At 46.3% G+C, this 20,116-nt stretch overlaps 1 protein-coding gene across 8 annotated transcripts in view; it reads right to left on the bottom strand.

The window, feature by feature from the left end:
• The window catches only part of KIAA1671 (KIAA1671 ortholog), a 129,928-nt gene that overhangs the window by 43,394 nt on the left and 66,418 nt on the right, over positions 1-20,116 (bottom strand). Inside the window, exon 1 of one of the 8 annotated variants that reach the window (XM_090063554.1) lies at positions 3,231-5,579. The exons of the other annotated variants lie outside the window; for them this stretch is intronic. Coding sequence (XP_089919680.1) covers positions 3,231-3,515 — 285 coding nt within the window. The 5' untranslated portion in view covers positions 3,516-5,579. Of the gene's footprint in view, positions 1-3,230; positions 5,580-20,116 lie in introns of those variants that run through there. 8 annotated transcript variants of the gene reach the window in all.

The raw sequence follows: 20,116 nt of genomic DNA, 5'->3' as shown, positions 1-20,116 counted from the left end.
CTTCTTGCTCCAGAGGCCCATCTAAAACTAAGTGCAGCAGGTGGCAACGGGCACTATGTCACCTTTGCACTCTCCCAGCCCCGGATCTGCCCTGTGCAGAGCTAGAACTTGAGTACAAGTTGGCACCATTGCAGTCATGTGCCCATAAGGTCTTTCTTTGCCCACGCAGCCTGCACCAGAAGCCAGGAAGAAGATGCTCTGGTACTCCTATGGCACGACCCTGCTTGGGGATTCCCTTGGCATGAAAAACAAATCTCATGTAAACCCCTAGAACAGAACAAAACGGCTAACAGCAGTAGAGGATCCAGCCCATCATACTGTGCATAAAACCAGTCCATTACCACGAAGTTGCTGCACATCAGGCATGGATCAGGCTGGATGCGAGGGAACAGAGACCCGGACTGCAGTATAAAATCCTCAGCAAACATAGCTACTGAAAACTAGTACGCGGATACATGATACACATGAAAGATTCCAAAACGTTATGTGCTGGGATATTTTTAACAGGTATTTCAAATGAGAAATGTCCAGATAATTTCAAGATTGAATCCACTCCCTCCTCTGTTCCACCTTCTCTTACGTAAAAAAATTACCAATGCATTTCACACCCCGCCACTGCACGCACATGCACACCCCTCCCCTTCACCTAGACTAACGAGCGGGACTTTTCTTGTTAAAATTCCCTGGGGTCTTGTACAGCATGAAAACACCAACAACGCAACGCAGGAGCTCAACCCCATCCAGAATAAATTCAGTACCACTTGCTAGTAGAGCTGGCTCCCAATCTAGTAAGCAAGGGCTCCTTTCAATTGGCACGTGGAAAGCATATCCCCAAGAGTACCAACATCAGGCTTATGCTGCATGGTAGCACCCTGAAAGGATTAACAGCCAGCCTGTCCTGTTGGATCACTGAGTTTTCACTGTATCAGTATTTATTCATGTAAACACTTCCAGAGCCTGACTTACAGGCAACACCCAATTTCAGCTCCACCAAAAAACCAACACAAAACAAAATCTCCATCATTGCTCTGAAAGTACTGTCAGACCCTGAATTAAATAAAGGCAGCTACATAAGGGCCTTTCCTCTATCACAAGCATGTTTAGAGAGAAGAAATAAAATGGAAGCCTCTACAGTAATTCTTGGTCTCTGGGCTCCCAGACTATGCTGGTTAAATGATACCAAAGTGCAAACTCAGACTGTACTTCCCTACTTGCACAAATGCATAAGCTTGAGCCAATGAATTTGATTTGAATAAAGCTACTCATGGCTTCGGATTAAGCATATGAATAAACATTACCAGGATTGAAACGTACAGTTGTTTCTGTGCCCATCCTGCCAGCAATGCAGTTTAAAGTCATGCTGCTTTCCAGGAAGGTGGTTCGCTCTAAATAGTGCGTCAGGAAAGCTTTGATACAACCTGGATACCTGACATCAGGGAAGTGTTGATACTTCATCTCTGAATGACCTGGTACGTGGCAGGATCGCCCTAGGCAGACACTCTTACTTTCCATTTCCAATGCTGTATTTTTGGTATCACTTTGGTCACTGGGCATCATTACTCTTGCAGGACAACTGCTAATTGTTTTGGAGTCTGTTACTCTAATCCGTGCACTCACAATTTCCCATTAGGTGTTTCCCCCACCACCCTAATTACACGTGCTACCAAGTAAACTTGAATTCTTCCTGCTTGTATGCTTATCTGGCCATCTATTTTTCCCAGTTCCTTGGCAGAGCTGCCAAGCAGCAGACGAACGGCAAGTCAGGCCACAAAGTGCTTGAGGCTTTATGGGTAATGAAAAAACATTCAAAATATTTCAGGTGCGGATACCACACCTGTCTGGAGAATGCACACTTTAGGTATGCACAAAATTTACAGCCCAATTAACCCACATCAGATTTCTTATCTCCAGCAGGCTCTGCTTTCCAAAGAAGAACTAGACCAGGTACCCCTGCATCAACACACTAGGACCCCACAAGGTGATCCTGCTCCCCTGGAAGAAATGGCAATGCTCATTTGTCTTCAGTGCTACACGAAGCCCTAAACACATGACCCGTCTCAGATGTTCTTAGCTCTTCTGTAAACGTCTGGGACCACTTCCTGCATACTTCCCAGGGCAGAAGAAAATGTGTAGAAAAGATTAGGCTCTTTTAGCCATCAGAAGAAGTTTGTGGTGCTGCCTTTCTTTTCAGGGCACTAGGAAACCTGCATTTACAACTCCCTAAAACAAAACAAAACAAAAAAAAAGTGCTTTACAAAGTCTGTCGGTGCATACCGTGACTGTGCAGGGTATCCAGCTTTGTCCCTACCCTTTGATGAGGACCGGCCAAAAACATTCTGCCAAGAGTGAGACCCAGGGGAGGGTCCGTTATACCACTGCAAAGCACGGATCCTCAACCGGGACTAGGCCTTCGACCTCAGGTACCATTACCCTATCAGACAGGCAAGAAACTCTGCTCTGTGCAGACAGACTGCATCTCTCTCGTTCCTTTGCATGACTGTTTTACTAATAAGAAACAGTGTCTTTTCTGAAGATAACCCCAGGAAAATTAGGTTTCACCAGCTCCAAATGGCAGGAAATCCAGGGGTATATGGTGACCAAGCAGCCTACATCTGCTCTCCTTAAATTACCACCTGGCTCGGAGACCCACTCGGCCTGCAAATCCCCGCTCTGATCATAAAACCCGTGCTTCAAAATACCTGATGTAGCAATTACTCCAAGAACAAACAATCCTTAATTCCTTGAAAGGAAAATATTAAACAGTTCTGGATTAGCTGCAGGGAGGCAGCGCCTTAATCCTTTTTACCGTCCACTTTAACTACTGCATTCTTATTGAAAAATCAAAAAGACCGAATGTGCAGATCAAATACTGAGTCACGCTGGGAAACGGCGCTACTACAACCTGAATAAACAGCTTTGGGAGAACTTTTCAAACAGCATAGATAGACTCTTATCCTATATTGCTAGGCTGATGTCAACAGAGCTGCTAACCCACCCCAACTTTTCTGACAGCAAATAGGAACTTCTATTTGCACATCAGAAAAAGCCCAGGTCATCTGCACAACCAGGCAGCACGACTAAGAACTGAGAAAAGTGGCTCGGAGGACATTTCGGATGGAGCAGCTGCCCTGATCCAGATCAGTGCTGCTGGAAAATTGCTGCAATGGACTATTTCTGTGCATCGTTACACCGCCGCTCGCATTCGGTATCTACCGCGGGGGACTGCTTACGAGGTCTGGCGGCTCCGAGCTGGGCTGCCTCTTCCGCAGGGAGGAAAACCTCTGCTGGCTCCGCACCGAAAACCGGCGGAAGGATTCCCTGCTCCGGGATGCGAAGTGTCTGAAGGAGGCCGTGCGCTTGAAGGGGGCTCTGCTTCCAGCTTCCCCGCTCGTCCGCTCGTGAGCCACCGCAGTAGTGACTAAATTCAGCGCCTCCTGTAAAGATCTCCGCACTGTCCCCATCCACTGGGTCATGTGAGTTTGTGCCACTGTCAGCTTGTCTCCAAGGTAATCCATAGTTGCAGGAGAATGGGAGGGATCTAGATGCAGTGCTGTTCTGTTTTTCTCTAACCCTATCCTCCTCAAGAGTCCGGATTTTATCTTGCAAAATAAAAAAAATTTAAAAAAAAAGCAGTCCCTCTATAAATAATTTTCAACCGACTCTAGTTTAAACAGCACTAGACTAAAACGGGGACAGGCCAGTACTATTTAATAAACTAAAGGCAGGTGAGGTGAAGGCTGCTATTTCCTTGAATAGACGGGGGGGAGAGGAAAGAAATAAAATGGAATTTCTTCCTACTCACATTCAGATTCCCAGTTAGCAAGGATCATCCTCAAAATACATGTTTATTTACCGGCCATGGTAAAATAAAACTAAAACAGAAAACAAACAGAAAAAAGGAAAGCCCGGTCTCGTTCCTGACAGTCGCTTGCAAGCGCTCCGTGTCTGCCCAGGCACAGACTCAACCTCCTACTTTCTCACGGCGGCGTGGGGAGAGCGGCTCCCCCTCTCAAGCCAGGTTTTCGTTTTGCCTCAAGCACTGAAAGGCCACAGACTCGTCTCCTCCTGGCTTGGCAGGATTGCAGGCAGCAGGACGGCAGACAAAGTTCTGGTGCCTGCAGAGATCCCATTCACTGGACAAACGGACAAGACCTTTGGAGCAATAAATCTGCCGAGGCAGCCAGGTATCAGCACTCCCCGCGGTCCCCTCTCACAGGTCACTCGATCCTCTCGATCATTTTAAGAGGTCTGCCTTTCCCCGAGGCGCACGAAGCCCAGGCTCGCCAGGCACGGCGGAGCTGGAAGGGAAGTGTGTCAAGTCTGCTGCCTTCCAGACTGGGCTTGCTGCTTGCTCGGAGTCTGCCAAACGATCTGGATGACATCAGCCCCCGGGGCTGGAGGGGCGCTCCAGAAACTGCTGTGCAAGTCGCCTGCCTGCAGAGAGACTTCTCTCCCCCGGCCCCGCTCCGAAGATGCTGTCGCGGTCTGCAACCCACCTGGATCTTGCCAACCTGAAACGAGGCGCGGGCTGCTGTGCCGGTGAAGAGCTGCGGTTGCCTCCGGGATCCTTTTCCACTCGCTCTGTCCCTCGCTTCCCTTTCTCTCCTTTCTCCTTCTCGGCAGAGAAGACAATGAGCTAGGTGAAACCGCCGCAGAGGTCTGCCTAAGGAAGGATCTGGGCTGGGCTTTATTATAGTACAGGCGAGATTGCCATGGCGACCAAGGGAACAGCATCTGCCCGCTGCCGAGGCAGGCAGGAGTTGAACAGATCTGTTGGAATGATTCATAGTTTGCATGTGTCACGTGCACATACGGGGTTTTAACCCTTCCTTTGAGCTGCAACAGGAGCACCTCGGAGGACGGACGCGTTCGCAAAGCACCAAGACGCTACCCCACGGGAACACGCAGCGGGCCGGACTCGGGTCCCAGCTTTCCCCCAGCGGTGTCACCTTTCCAGCCCTTCCCAGGATTTACCTACATGCGCGCGACTTGTGTTTAGGAATTTTACAAATTATTTTCTGCTGAGAGCCGGTTCTTATAATAGGGCATTAATGAGGCAGGGACAAAGATGAAGTCGGACTACTACATAAAAGCTTCGCAAGATCCAAGAGAAGGGCGCTTGTGCCCGAAAGTTTACAAACAACTTTGTCCCGACTACTCCGCTGGCATAATAAAAAATATCACATCTACCCAAGGACCCTTGCCTGTCAAAAGATCCAACTCTGTAGCCGAATGAGATGAGGAAAAACCTCCTGAATGTTGTTTTTGTTGTTGAATAGTTAGGTGAACTTCTACTTGTATATTAGAATATTCTAATATTATACCTCGAAACCCAAGCAACTTTTTCTGCTGCAGCCCTGCACGTACTTTTGAAGAGTCTCAGAAACCCTGACATGGCAGTAAAGATAGGTCAAGATATAATGGCATCAAAAAAACTCTAGACCATACTTCAAACAAAAAAGGAGACTTGGATTTAGTCCATCTGTATAACTGCGGTATCTTCGGTGCTGGACTTAGGATGTTTCCTGTGTACAGATTTCTACTGTAGTGTCAGAAAAAATAAATAAAGGGACTGGTAAAGGTATGCAACAGGTAGATATACAACAGAGAAGTTAAAGGCTCTCTGCCCATGGGACTCCTGGAAACAGTAAGGGAAAGGTTTTAATCAACTAACAAATACGAGCAAGGGATTGAGTGTCAAGACCATAAATTGTAATTCAGGGCCTGTGGGCGCATCTACACGTTCATTGATACACCTTAGATACTGCACACTTAGTCCTTTATTAAGGAAATACTAGACTGACTAAATGCAGAGTACCGAAAAGTTACTGCACAGAAACACTGGTGCGCAGTTATTTAGTGAAGCTTGCTGCACAGTAGCCTAATAACACTGCGCAGTAGGATATTAGCACAGTTTGTGCTGTGACACGCTACTGTGCAGCGCCTGAAAATTTTAATGTGCTCTTTTATGGTATCCACTTGTTGGGCAACAGAAGTGTTTTTATAGTATATCAGCACTGGTTTCCATGACGTGCCCAAAAGAACTGCAAAAATAATTTACACGCGTGCTGATTTCACGTTCTAGTGTAGACTCCGTGCCATTAAACACTTTGTGATAAACGGAGTTATTAGGCAAGGTGTGCTTATAATATAATCTAACAATGAAGCAGAGATTCTACATATATGAGAGCAAAAGCCCTCTCTCAAAACCCCCAAGCTTATATAATCTAAAACCGGTTGGTCTGGCCAGCAATAGGTGCAGGAATGTCTATTTACAAGTAAATATCAGAGGTGAAATCCTGCCTCTACTGGAGCCAGCAAGTTGTACTACTGACTTGAACAGAAGCAGGATATTCCTCCAGTCTCTCGCAGCCTACAGACTGTATTGCCAAAGTCTGAAAAAGTCCTGTAGGTTTCAGATTCCTGTAGTCTTCATCAAGTGCACAAATATTACAAGAAGTAAGACCCATAACTACTTGCAACTCATGACGTTATTGAGTTGACCAGAATAATTGAAATTCAACTGAAACAACATCCAGAATTCTGCCGGGCTTTCAACATAGGTAGAGAGGGAGGAATCTCACACCTGATTCTCAACTACAGCCAGCTGTTTCTCACTGAATTTTACTGACACGTGACTAGGTGGCTATCATTATTACAAAAATCACTGTTTTGCTTTCCTTTTCTAGTCAGACAGCTCAAATGCCAGGATAACTTTTTGACAACACAAGACCTAATCTTGGAGTTGAATTCATTGTCACTAAATCTGCACAGCAATGTACTGGCATCCCCTCTTCAAAAGGACTTCATTAACTATAAGGTAAGATCCTAAAGGTTGTCTGTACAAGATCGAATCGTGTTATGAAGAATCGAAAAAGAAAATTAAAAACCACACAAACTGCAAGCACATTAAGAAGAGGGCTGAGTACAGGCAGTCAAAAAGCCTGAGGCTGAATTGATTCAATCTTTACAGGTTAGTCTAAGTTGTGTAGATTGAACCAATACGGAAGTGAACAGACATTCACTTTTGATTCCAGAAATGCAGCTACTTGCCTGAAGTGGCCCAGGCCAGGCACCAGGGGGCGCTACAGCACACCTCCCTGCTCAACTAGAGCAGACAGCTTGGGCCAAGCTTACCCCACACCCTGCAAGGGGTGGCTTGCTGGGGAGGTGCAAAGCATCCTGGGATGCTGGGGGGCTGTGAGTTAACTTAAATCTGGAAGGAATCTGGCACAGTAGTTCAATAAATTGGTTTAGGCCAAATCAGTTAAGTCTGATACTACATCCATCCAAGTTTATCTCAAACCAGTCTTAGCCATTTTTAAAGCAGTTTAAGTCCACTGAACTTCTGTTGTGTTACAGACTTTGAACAAGTTTCTGATCACTTATACTGGTTTATGTGTAATTTCTGTCCCTAGCCCTAGAGTTCATTTTAGCAGTCAGAAGCAAAGAAATGGGTGTTCACTTTTCCACCAAGTTCACATGCTCAATTCCTAACGACAGGTGTCAGAAATGCCAGGAGGGTGATGATTACTCTCTACTGTGTAAGTTTACTACATCTTTCTTTGTTGTAAATAATCATAAAAGTCAACTATGAGGACGTATCAGGAATCAAGGCAAGACGTTAGAATATAACTTAATAAATAACCCAACATCTGCTTTAGGATGATGAGTAAGAACAAGAAAAAGATACAGCTCTCTGGATCAGGTGCCTTTTAAACATCTAAATCTAAGCAAATCAATTGGTTAAAATCATGTTCATAAAACATTTCACTTCAGCTACCCTCTGCAACTGTGTACCCAGCCACCAGGAAAGGCTGGCTGCAAGACACTCATTCCCTTTCATTCTACGCACTCCTCACCCTCCTCCCTTCTAATGTTCCCTTTAATTTTTTAACACTTATTTCAGAGACAAATCTCTGTGCCCTCGTCATTCATTAGCCCTTTGCCCAGGCAATTCTAGAACTGGATGACTGTGTTAGCAGTGGGTGCCAAGGCTTTTCCTAGGACTGCTAGCCTAAAGGGGTAATAGTTATGATAGCTGTGCATGACTAATCTCCTCCCAAGGGCAACAGGTCACGTACGCTGTGAGCAAACAGGCTTCCCTAGCCTGGTGAGAAGTTCAGCGTGCCTGGGAGTCGTTCCTGGGTGTAAATGAGAGGCGCAGCAGTTAGCGTCTTACAACCCGTATTTGTAACCCAGCCTTCCCCACGCTAATCACCGAGGCACCACGTAAAAGAAAACTGTATTAGCAAGCCATGCCCCACACCTGCAGGGCCACCCTTAACACCGAAAATGCTGGGTTGCTTTGCTTTGCAATGCTTTCTTCTTAGCATCTTAACCTCTGTTTGTTTTAAAGAGTCCAACTTAGAGAGAAAGGAGTTCCCAGTATTTCCAGGCAACAAGAACAGACTACCTCCTTACATCTACTCTGCCAAGTCAAAGGCTCTTTAACAGCGTGGGGCATTACTGCCATGTCAAAGTAGCAGGACGATGAGTTTTAATTCTGGTTGAACCTCAGTACCTGAATTACTGACTCTTTACACTTCCTATGTGGCTGAAAGGAGGTGGGGGGGAAAAATCACTGGAGGATCCATTCTGTTCTGGCCTTTGTTGGGCTGCTTTAAAAATTAATAAGCTATTATGCACACTTTACTGCATTTGTCCTTAGAAAACTAGTACACGTGCTGACTTGAGACTTCCTGCAACACTAAATTTAGCATGTTTTGACTGTGTCAGATGAACACATTACTAGATAGATAGATAGATAGATAGATAGATAGATAGATAGATAGATAGGGTCTTCAGAACTAATTATTTCCAGATTGTGATCAAAGTCAGTACAGTGTCTTAATCCAACACCTACATGCTGACAAGAAATATTTCCAGAGTACGTGGTGTAGAAGTTGTTATGCATTGCTCATAAATTTCTTTAAAGCATATATGTAGCTGATTCCAAGAATATACATTTCATTTTATCTATCTACTGTACAACTAGTGGCTCTAGATCTGTATCATTATCATTTCAAAAGCTTTAAAAAAAACAAAAACAAAAAACAAGTTTATACTATTATGTTCAGATATACAAAACCCACAAAAAAAGGGGCAGATTCAAGATATTATAGTCTTTTCACCTAAGTCACTGAAATATTTTAACTCTCCATTTTCCATGTACTTCAATTCCTTGGACCTCCTTGAAAGGGTATCAGCTTTCTTCAGTGCTGGGGGAAGAGCCATGCCTGTTCACACTTGCACCTAAAGAGTGACCTGCACCTATTTTACAGGTTTGCAAAAGTGCTGCCTATTTCTTCAAGGTACTACATGTTTCCAGTACTGTCATCTGTGGGGCAACAATTTTGTGCAGTAATCTTTCCAGAAGCAAAAATTTCTCAGAACCTTTGCAGCTCTGTTTTAATTTTAAAAACCCCCACTTTATGTTCATCTATATTAGGCACAGAGCTTAGGGTCCGGACGGATCTATTTCAGGACACCTTCATAATTCACAAAGAACGATGCTATTAGGTTAACACATGAAAACAAGTTTACAAGCTTATTAGCCAAAGTTAAAAATAAGTGTTGTACAAGAGGCTCTATTCCTAGCAATTAAGCAAACACACAATGAGAATGAAACCCTATTTTTAATAGAGTCACCTATTTAAATAGAGTCTGTAGACTCAACGTGGGAGCATTATATTTATTGCCATGTAATGGTATCTTGTATGAGCGTTTGATCTCAAATAGCGCATGACAGTGAAAAGCATGATTCATGGGGTGATTTCTGGTTTGAATCTCCTGCTCCTGGGACCATTTTCACGTTGATCAGAAACAGTCACGGATAGTCGCAACAGACAAGACTTGGCGAGACACACACCCAGTTACAGTCAATGGGCACGTCTTTTCCAGGTTCTTCTCTAAGGGACAGGCCTTGCAATATAAACACTCTGCAAATGTCCAGCTTCCAGCCCCAAGAGCATTTTAGTGTAGGAGCACCTTGGGCTGAGTAAGGGGTTGTTCCCACACAACGAGGGCTGCACAACGTGATCCTCTCCCCTTGTAATGCAAAGAATATGAGCAATTATCTCAGGCTGTTGTCACGCTGGGTTCGTCGAGGGCCTCCGATTCCAGCAAACGTGTCCCATGAACGGCTCAGTATGACCACGTCGCACCAGTCATACAGCTGACTGCATTATTCAAGCATTGCTGGATTCCCTTTTCTTCTTTCATTATTGACATTCATGCCACCTACAACTCACACATACAACTCTGCACAAAGAAATAACAACCCCTACTTCTCCCTTGGGGGAAACAAAATTCTATACATTTCAATTATACTTTTCCAAAAGCTACTTCTTTCTTGCTTTACATGCCTACAAATATGGGCGATTACACTAATGTTCACACCAAGCTGGAAAGTCAGATTACAATAGGCCTGTGTACAGCACAGCTTGCGATAAAATGCACCAGAACTATAAAACCTTGAAGGCTAGGGGAGCTCAGATTCTCCGTTCCCTGGTTCTGACCCAGATTTTCACCACCAGTTCATTCACTTCACTGTTAATCTTCTACCCATTTCATTCATCATCAATTATTTATCTGTAGTGCAAGCATTTTTCAAGGTTTCATCCTGACTCCAAACTTCAATTTGTGCTGAAACATGGACAAAGGCCACAAGGCAGCTTCCCTTCCATCACAGCTGTTAGTTAATTTGTCTGTTATACTCGGGCTTCAGAAACTTTTGAAGACCTAAAGTGTGCCCTTGCAAGGCTGCATTGTTCTTGATTTCCAGAGTCTAGCTCTCATTCATGCCCTGTTATTCACATTAATATACCGCTTTTGAAACCATGTCCTATTTAAGAACAGTCAAACACTATCGGTCCGAACTGTGCTGTACAACTTTGAGTTCGCTTTGGATTCGCCACACACTAAAGTCAGTATTTTTACATGCACATCAAATCACAAGTGAAGAGGTGTTCTCTGTACCCATTATTTTTGGCTTAATACTGTTCAGCATCTATCAGTTACTCTGCATTCAAAATAGCTCCTTGATGCACACAAAATATACGTTTCTGTAATGTTCATCTTTGTCTCATCAAATTCTCTCATGAAATAAATGGACTTTAGTATTCAGGTATCACATAAATTAAATAAGCCCTGCGAGATGTTCAATGTTTTCCAGGGATCTGCTACTGAAGAACAGCTCTTTCCAGTTTACAACTTCCTTTTTTATGAGCTATGGACCATTCCCCATACCTGCCTAACAAGCACTGCTAGCCCCAGGTGTGCTTGCAGCCTTTCACAAACAGCGAAGCATGGTGTACTCACATCTGCTGGAGAAAGGCAGCATATGGAGCTATTTACACCCAAAGCCTTGACTGCTAAAAAAAATTCTGAACAAGTTTGGTTAAACACCTAAACTGATGAAAGCCTTTGGCCGCTGCAACGGCTTTTTAAGTCTTGTACCCAAATTTTAAAATGTCAATATATTAACTCAGTTCTTGATAATTTTGACCCTCTCTTTCAGTTCTCAAATTCTCTTTTCTTCCCAACCAGGGTAGCTAGAAAAACAGGATCAGAGCAACTAAATTATGGGACTCTTCTGTATTCAGGCAAGCTGCTTGCAGCATTCAAAGTAAGATGAACATGTTTTCTTAGGTTGTGCAAGACAATAAATATACACATCTCCAAATACTGCATTTAACTCCATTTTGTCAATAGGAGCTGGGGTCACCAGAGAAATAGAGAAGTCATCTCAGGCGCACCATCTGATGGGCTTTCATTTTTGTTCACACGGTGGCCTTGCTACTCAAACATTTGCACTTTGGCCTCTGCCTGCAATAAAATGGGGGGGGGGGGTTGCAAGCAATTAAAAGTCTTCAGCTGTTATTTGTTGCTCTTGAACAGAATCATATCATAAACAGGATGATAACCCAAGAAGTATGTTTAGGTCCAAACAACTGCAACATCCTAGAAGTGTTGTTTGTACTCCTGGACCTCCAGGACTCTGTACTTGCAGTGCTTACCTCTTTCTAAAATAGGACCGGGACTCTCTTACGCACTATCCCAGGCTATACTACCAAGAAAAGGGGAGCAATTTCATTTTCCCTCATTAGTATGCTCTTGCTCCTTATATTTGTCCTTTTTAGTTGCTTTGCACTGCCTTGCCCCCTCTGGATACCAGGCAGCAATCCAGTGAGCGCAGCATGGCCAAAGGAAGAGGGATCTTTCCACTAATGCACTGAAGTGGGAGTGGACGAGGGATCTTTCCACTTTCCACCAAGACAAAATATAGGGTTAGGACACCTGTCAACCGGTTCTAGTGTCTGAATGCATCTCCCAGTCACCAAACCGCCATGCAACAATTAGCAGAATCTATTCCAAGTTTGTCGAGTGAAATGGCCGAGGTATTTTTAAACACAGATTACACCACAGGGACTTTGTATAGGACCCACCCTTGGTGAATTCTCTTGTGTAAATTAAACCAGTGGCTATCTCTGTTAATGATTAAACTGAATGACTATTTTCTATTCCTATTTTGGCCTCCTTCTGAAATCAAAGAGCTCAGGGTTTGTGTTGTTAGCTTCACTTCATGACAATTTGGGACATTTTAAATGTAGCTACATTCATTTTACACATATTGGATTATTTCATTTCATTCAACTGCAAAAGAAAGGCAGCAGTCTCCACTATCAGCTCTGGTTGCCCTCTCCCAGTGCTCTTCTTTTTTAATACCCTCCAGTCCTGACTGAAGGGACTAGTGCACGAGGAAGAGGGTGCATTAGCAACAGCTTATAAATCAACATTTAGAGATTGTGCGTGTCTACACATTCAAATGACGAGATGGCTAGAAAAGAAAGCTAAGAAAGTATTTCATGCAAGGCCAATTCATTCCCATTAAAGGACGCTTTTTAAAAATAGTTGTCTTGGGAGGAGCAATAATGCCCCAAAAGAATCAGCATTCCAGAGAACGACTTTATTAGGAGGACCATCGTAAAGCTTTTCAAGGGGAACTACTACAATGTAAACCATTTCCTTTAAAATGGCAGTGACTTTATAGTCAAATACTTAAATCTTTCCCCAAACCGCTGAGCACAGTATATTTTTCCCTTAACATTTGGAGAAAAACAAATGCATTCGTTTTATGCATACAGTAGTAAAACCCGCTACGACAGAACAGTCTTAGATCTGAAGGCTCATGTGACGTACTAGAAGGCCTCGCCTTTCGTTATCCTCAGCTTGTGGGCAAAAGAGTGGTTTGAAGCTGATCCAATTTTCAAGTGACAAGTATCCACACAAAAGACAACGCGTGAAAGCGAGTGCCCTTCTTGCAGCATCAGGAGATGGCGAAGGGCTGGCAGGTCCTGCAGATCTAACCAGGGCACACGCAAAAGGGGAATGGCCTCAGATCAAGATGGTTCCCCAGAAGCAGGGCGGGCTGTATAAGAAGGGAGAGCTGCTGGACCCCTCAATGTAAGCAGGACGTTACAGCGCAGCTGTACGCGAGGGCGGGCATAAAGGATGCTCTTATCCCCACCTAGCGGGGCCTCGCTGCATCAGAGGAATGATGCTGCTTGGACCAGGAAAAGGAGAAGCGCCGCTCCCAAGAGCCAGGTACAGGAGGGAGCCGTCCCCACTGCTGGGCATCTCCTTGCTTGGCCAAGCCCCACCAATCCCCCCATCCCCACACGTGCACACACAAACTGCTTGAGGCGCTGCTTGCCTTTTTGGCTTCCTGGCCCTCCTTGGCTGTAGCTGGAAACAGTGACCGGTTTCCAGGATGCTGTGCATGGGATGTACAGCCTGTTTTTCAGGATAAGGCCAGCCAAGGTCTGCTTTCAGCTCTCTGGCTGGGTTGTGGAAGCTCAGTCCAGGTAAAGAGGACTTGGACTTACAGGCCAAATACTAAGAGACAAGTTAGAAGTGCACAACAGGAGCAACCTGCAGCCAGAGCAGGTCACCAAGATAAACAGGAGCTGGGATTTGGGCCCACACCAGGAGACGTGACTTGGCAGACTGGAGTCCATCCCTGGACTAGTACCTCTTACCGGGGAGAGAAGGAACTGAACTGGGACCACGGGCAGAAGGGGCTAGCCCGGTCCTTCATTACAGAGCGCATCCTGGACCCCATTAAACACCAGCTACAGGACATGGGCGGGCATGTACCACCCTTGCCTGTCTTTCATTCACCTGTGTGAGCTGAATAATAAAAGAAAAGAAAACAGCAATACTTCCTAGCACAGAAATAGTACCACTATCAGTCACAGCAGGATTAATGGTTAAATGCTGCTTGAATGGTATAGCTAACTAATCGTCACTGCACAAGCACCAGAACTATTTCTGTACTTAAAGAGCTACCACTTATCTCCCCTTCCCTCTCCTCTAATAATAAAAATAATCCAACAATGGGCAGCCAGAACAATATTCACTTTTATTTTAACAGCAGAAGTGCAGCATTTTCACTGCACCCACACATCAGACTAATAGGCCCAGACATCATCACCTTTTCCCCTGCCAAGCTGTTGAACTAAAGCAGGCTAACCTATGTGAACTGGGTTTGTCCAAGTCCAGAGTTGAGAAAGAAGTGCCTGTATCAATGACAGTCCACCAAAACCACATTAAATTGGCTGTACTTGGACAAAGTGACAATAATAGGGGATTCTGGTATCCATTGCTGGGAAGTCGGCACTTCACCCTAGCTTTTAACATTTAAACAAGAACACAGAAACAAAACCACCCACACAGTCTCCAATGATAGTAAGCAGAAATACCTGATTGAAAGCGTTTCCTGGCTTGAAAGCACAATTAATTACATGGTCTCTGACTGAAGGGCTGGTACAAAAGAAACCAAACAAAAAATGGTATGATTGATAACAGCTGAAGGGGAAAAAAAGGAGACAACACTCCTCTTGGTGTTCAACTGCATGTCTAGGTCTTGTGTAGCTTCGAAAAGCCACGCATGCAAGAGGAATTCTAGACAAAGGTCCTCATTTCCTTCCTGTCACACGTGGTCTGGGGGAAAACGACTGTAAGCTGTACGAAACACTCGGTGTCGCTTTTCCTTCACGTATAATCTTGTTTGGAAAAGAAAGGTTACTCGTCTCAAAAAAACAACCAGAAACCCCACGGGAATCTTGGATCACAGTCATTCATCCCTTAAGTTGAGGTGGGTGTTTTGGTAGCTTTGGCAGAGAAGGTAAGGAAAGTGGGTTGGTGGCAGTAAACGCCACTCAGGGTAAGGCTTTATCCAAAAGGAAAGTTCTGCAGCATTTGCTAAAGATGATCCGTCTCTGGATTCATCTGTTCTCCTCTCGACGGTCTTCATAGTTTCATAGTCGGTTGGGACCTGAGCAGATCATCAAGTCCGACCCCTGCCATGGCAGGAAAGAGAACTGGGGTCAGATGACCCCAGAAAGGTGATTGTCTAGCCTTGTCTTAAAGCCCCCCAGGGTAGGGGCCAGCACCACTTCCCTCAGAAGTTGGTTCCAGATCCTAGCCGCCCTGACCGTGAAGTAGCACTGCCTGATGTCTAGTCTGAATCTACTCTCTGGCAACTTGTGGCCATTATTCCTCATTACTCCCAGTAGTACTTTGGGGAACAAGGATTCTCCCATTGCCTGCCAGTCCCCCTTGGCCAGTTTATAGACGGATACCAGGTTCCCTCGCAGCCTTTTCTTGTGGAGGCTGAACAGGTTCAGGTCCCATCGCCTCTCCCCGTAGGGCCTGCCCTGCTGCCCCTGACCATGCGAGTGGCCTCCTCTGGACCCTCTCCATGCTGTCCACATCCCTCCTGCAGTGCTGCGCCCAGAACTGGACGCAGTACTCCAGCCGCGGCCTGACCAGTGCCGCATAGAGGGGGAGGATCACCTCCTTGGACCTGCTTGAGACGCATCTGTGGATGCACGACAAGGTGCGGTTGGCCTTCCTGACCGCGTCCCCACACTGCCGGCCCATGTTCACCTTGGCATCAATGATGACTCCAGGATCCTTTTCTGCCTCTGCACTGCCAAAAAGGGAGTTCCCAGCCTGTCGGTATGGTGCTAGCTCTTCGTCCCCAGGTGCAGCACCTTTCATAGACATCGTAGACATCAGGGCTGGAAGGGACCTCGGGAGATCATCGAGTCCAGCCCCCTGCCCAAAGGGCAGGAAGTCAGCTGGGGTCATAGGATCCCAGCAAGATAAGTATCCAATTTACTCTTGAAGGTGTTCAATGTAGGTGCTTGAACCACCTCCGATGGCAGGCTGCTCCAGACCTTGGGGGCTCGGACAGTAAAGAAATTCTTCCTTATGTCCAGCCTGAAACGGTCTTGCAGGAGTTTGTGACCGTTCCACCTCGTCATCCCCTGGGGCGCTCTGGTGAACAAACGTTCCCCCAGATCCTGGTGGTCACCCCTGATAAACTTCTAGGTGGCCATCAGATCACCCCTGAGCCTACGCTTTTCCAGGCTAAAGAGCCCCATGTCTCTCAGCCTGTCATCATAAGATCTGTTTTCCTGACCTCTGATCATGCGCGTGGCTCTCCTCTGGACTCTCTCAAGCTTCTCCACATCCTTTTTGAATTGTGGAGCCCAAAACTGGACGCAGGACTCCAGCTGCGGCCCCAACAAGGCCGAGTACAAGGGGAGAATGACGTCCCGGGATTTGCTCGAGAAGCATCTATGGATGCACGCCAGCATTTTGGTTGCTTTACTAGCCGCAGCATCGCATTGCAGGCTCATGTTCATCTTGTGGTCAATGATGACCCCAAGTCTCTTTCTTCTGTAGTGCTAACCAACGTAGCACTGCCGAGCCTATAAGAAAGCTGCAGGTTTTTCCTCCCAAGGTGGAGAACCTTGCATTTTTCGGTGTTAAACACCATCAGGTTCTCGTCCGCCCATTTGCTGAGCTTGTCCAGGTCAGCCTGGATCACCCGCCTATCTTCTGGCGTGGATGCTTTGCCCCAAAGTTTGGTGTCATTGGCGAACTTGGCCAGTCCACTCCTGACTCCAATGTCCACATCATTAATGAAGATGTTGAACAGGATGGGTCCCAGGACAGAGCCTTGAGGGACCCCACTGGTCACAGGGCACCCGATGAGTGACTGCCATCAATCACTACCCTCTGGGTCCGACCACGGAGCCAATTTCCCAGCCAGCGGATCGCGGTGGAGCCAAGGCCACAACTGGGCAGTTTGGCCAAGAGGTGATCGTGGGATACCAGATCAAAAGCTTTTTTGAAGTCAAGATATATGACATCTCTTCTCCCTCGTCCAGGTGATAGGTCACCTGGTCGTAGAAGGAAATGAGATTGGTCAAACAAGACCTACCCGCAACAAACCCGTGCTGGCTATCCCTTAGGATGTTAGCCTGGGCCAGTCCCTCAAGGATGGCCTCCGAAATGAACTTTTCCAGGATCTTCCCCAGGATAGAAGTCAGGCTAATGGGCCTGTAGTTAGCCGGATCCACTCCCCTCCCTTTCTTGAAGATCGGCACCACATTGGCCTTCTTCCAGTCTTCGGGCACTACACCAGAGCGCCAAGAGTTTTCAAAGACCCGTGCCAGGGGCTAGGCTATGACGCTTGCCAGCTCCTTGAGTGCCCTGGGGTGCAGGTTGTCAGGGCCGGCTGACTTGAAGGTATCCAGCTTCTCAAGGTGTTCCTTCACGAGGTCAGCACTGATGGAGGGTAGGGGATCCCCATCACCCAGATTTCCCTGTCCCATAGCAGGCATGGGCGTCCCATGGGACTGATGAAAGACTGACGCAAAGTACCTATTTAATAGGTTGGCTTTTTCCTGGGCGTCAGTTGTCAGTTGCCCCATCTGGTTCAGCAGGGGTCCAACATTGCCCTTGCTTTTCCTCCGGCTCCCCACATATCTGAAAAAGGACTTTTTGTTGTCCTTGATGCTTGAAGCTAGTTGGAGTTCAGTTGCCGCCTTGGCTTTCCTGGTTTGCTCCCTGCAGGACCGGACCAGCGCGGAGTAATCCTCCTTGGAGGTGAATCCCATCCTCCATCCTTTGTAGGCTTTCCTTTTTAGCCTAAGGAGGTCCACTAGGTCCCTGGAGAGCCAGGGGGGCTGCTGTGCCCTCTTGCTGCCTTTCCTCTGAGATGGAATAGACTTAGCTTGTGCAATGAGGATCACTCCTTTGAGGAGCAGCCACCCTTCTTGAACTCCCATCTCCCTGGGGTCATGGTCCCTTAGGGCCTCACTGACAAGCCTCCTGAGCTTGTCAAAGTCGGCTTTTCTGAAGTCAAGGACTTCTGTGTTGCTGACTGACTTGCCAGCTTTACGGCGGATGGTGAAGGTGATCAGCTCGTGGTCGCTGTCACCCAGCTTCCCATCGATCACTAGGTCGCCGATTAGGTCGTCCCCCGTAGCCAGTACCAGGTCGAGCAGCGCTTTGCCTCTCGTTGGCCCACAGACTTCTTGAGTCAGGTAGAGGTCATCCACGCATGACAGAAAGCTTTGCGACCGCTCGGATTTTGCTGAGTGATCTTCCCAGGAGATGTCCGGGTAATTGAAGTCACCCATGACAACCAAGGTCCTGGAGCAAGCGGCCTCAGCCAGCTCCCGGGCGAACTCCTGGTCAAGCTTGGGACTTTGAGTGGGAGGTCTGTAGTAGACTCCCACCGTTGTGTCCCCTGTGCCGAATTCCCCACGAATTTTTACCCAGAGGGTCTCTAGCTGTCCATGCCGGTCGCCAACATCAGCTTGCAGGGACATGTAGCTTTCCTTCACATAGAGAGCTACACCCCCGCCCCTTCTGTCAACACGATCACTCCTGTACAGGGTATAGCCCTCTCTACCCGTGGTCCAGTCATGTCAGTGTCGAATCCCATGCTGTTCTCGTCCGCCCACCCATAACCTGTCCAGATCTAGTTGTAGCCTGTCCCTCTCTTCTAGAGCACCCACTTCTCCCCACATCTTAGTGGCATCCGCAAATTTGAACAAGGTGCTTTCCAGAGCACAACTCCATTGACCAAGCATTCAAGATGCAACGCGAAGTGGGCAAGAGCCAGGGACATGGCAAACTGCATCTCCTCCTCCCACCCCCGTGCCAGCAATGCCATCATCGTTCCTCACGCATGTTCTGAGCTCAGAGGTCTGCTCAGTCCATCGTCTGCCTCCACTTGTGAAACAACAGCTCGGCCCACCCATCCCCACTTCCAAAAGTTAGAAAAGCTAAATTAGAAAGAAGGCTATGAACGACAGCAGGCTGAGACGTTTTAATTAAATACTTTAGTGGCTATAAAACGGATTTTAAAACCAAGACCTGGAATTTGGGGTTCTTGTTAAATAAGAAGTTCTGAATGCATCAGAAAGCCAGGTTTACTCTGACAAGGTCAATATTAAGAGCTTTTCAGCAGAACAGCTTGATTTACTTGAGTCACAAAATATTAATATACAATTATATTCCTTGTTTCAATGACAGGAACACATTTGCAACAAAAGCTTTCCAGGCTGAGTATTCTTTCACTTGCCTACTCTTGCCAAAAATGTTAACAAGCTTCGTCATCGCTGTAAAAAGTGTCCTTATTCCTGGAGTGTTTTGCTTTGGTTTAGCTGCTAAGATGAACATCCTTTAAGTTCTGTTTATAAGAGGCTGACAAATTTACTTATGTATGCTTTATACTGGTGCAAAACTTGCCTAGCAAAGTGCACTTGGGAAACACAACGTTCCTTAGGAAATCTTCAGGCTTCTTGGCTTTTGCAAAACCCTATTTTAAAATTTGAAGCGTTTCAACTGCAGCTTATTTGCACACCGTGCTCTCCCCATCCAGTTTTGCCCAGTCACACACTCACTAGTGGGAGTGAACAGAAACACCAAACACTATCTAGATCTACGGAGCTGAGCAACAGCTCAACTACATAACATGGTCTTACGAGCACCTTTGTTCTTCCTCCCTGGGATCCCTTCCTAGCACGTTATACCTTTTTGATCAAACTCGCTTGAAATTATCGCTAAGTTCTTATGCTGGGGACCACAAGCAAAGGGATCCTAATTTTGTCGGGGTCCTTTCAATATTCTGCAATTCAGACAGACAAAATAGCAGGCTCTAAATGTGCAGCATTTACAGCAATGAATGAACTGATAACGCCGACTCCAACAGAAGGGTCCACTGTCAGCTACAACGCATGTCCAA

This window comes from Crocodylus siamensis, chromosome 9, assembly GCF_052110815.1.
Source record: "Crocodylus siamensis isolate JL-2025a chromosome 9, ASM5211081v1, whole genome shotgun sequence".
NCBI lineage: Eukaryota > Metazoa > Chordata > Crocodylia > Crocodylidae > Crocodylus > Crocodylus siamensis.
This window is presented reverse-complemented; position numbering and strand designations above follow the sequence as displayed.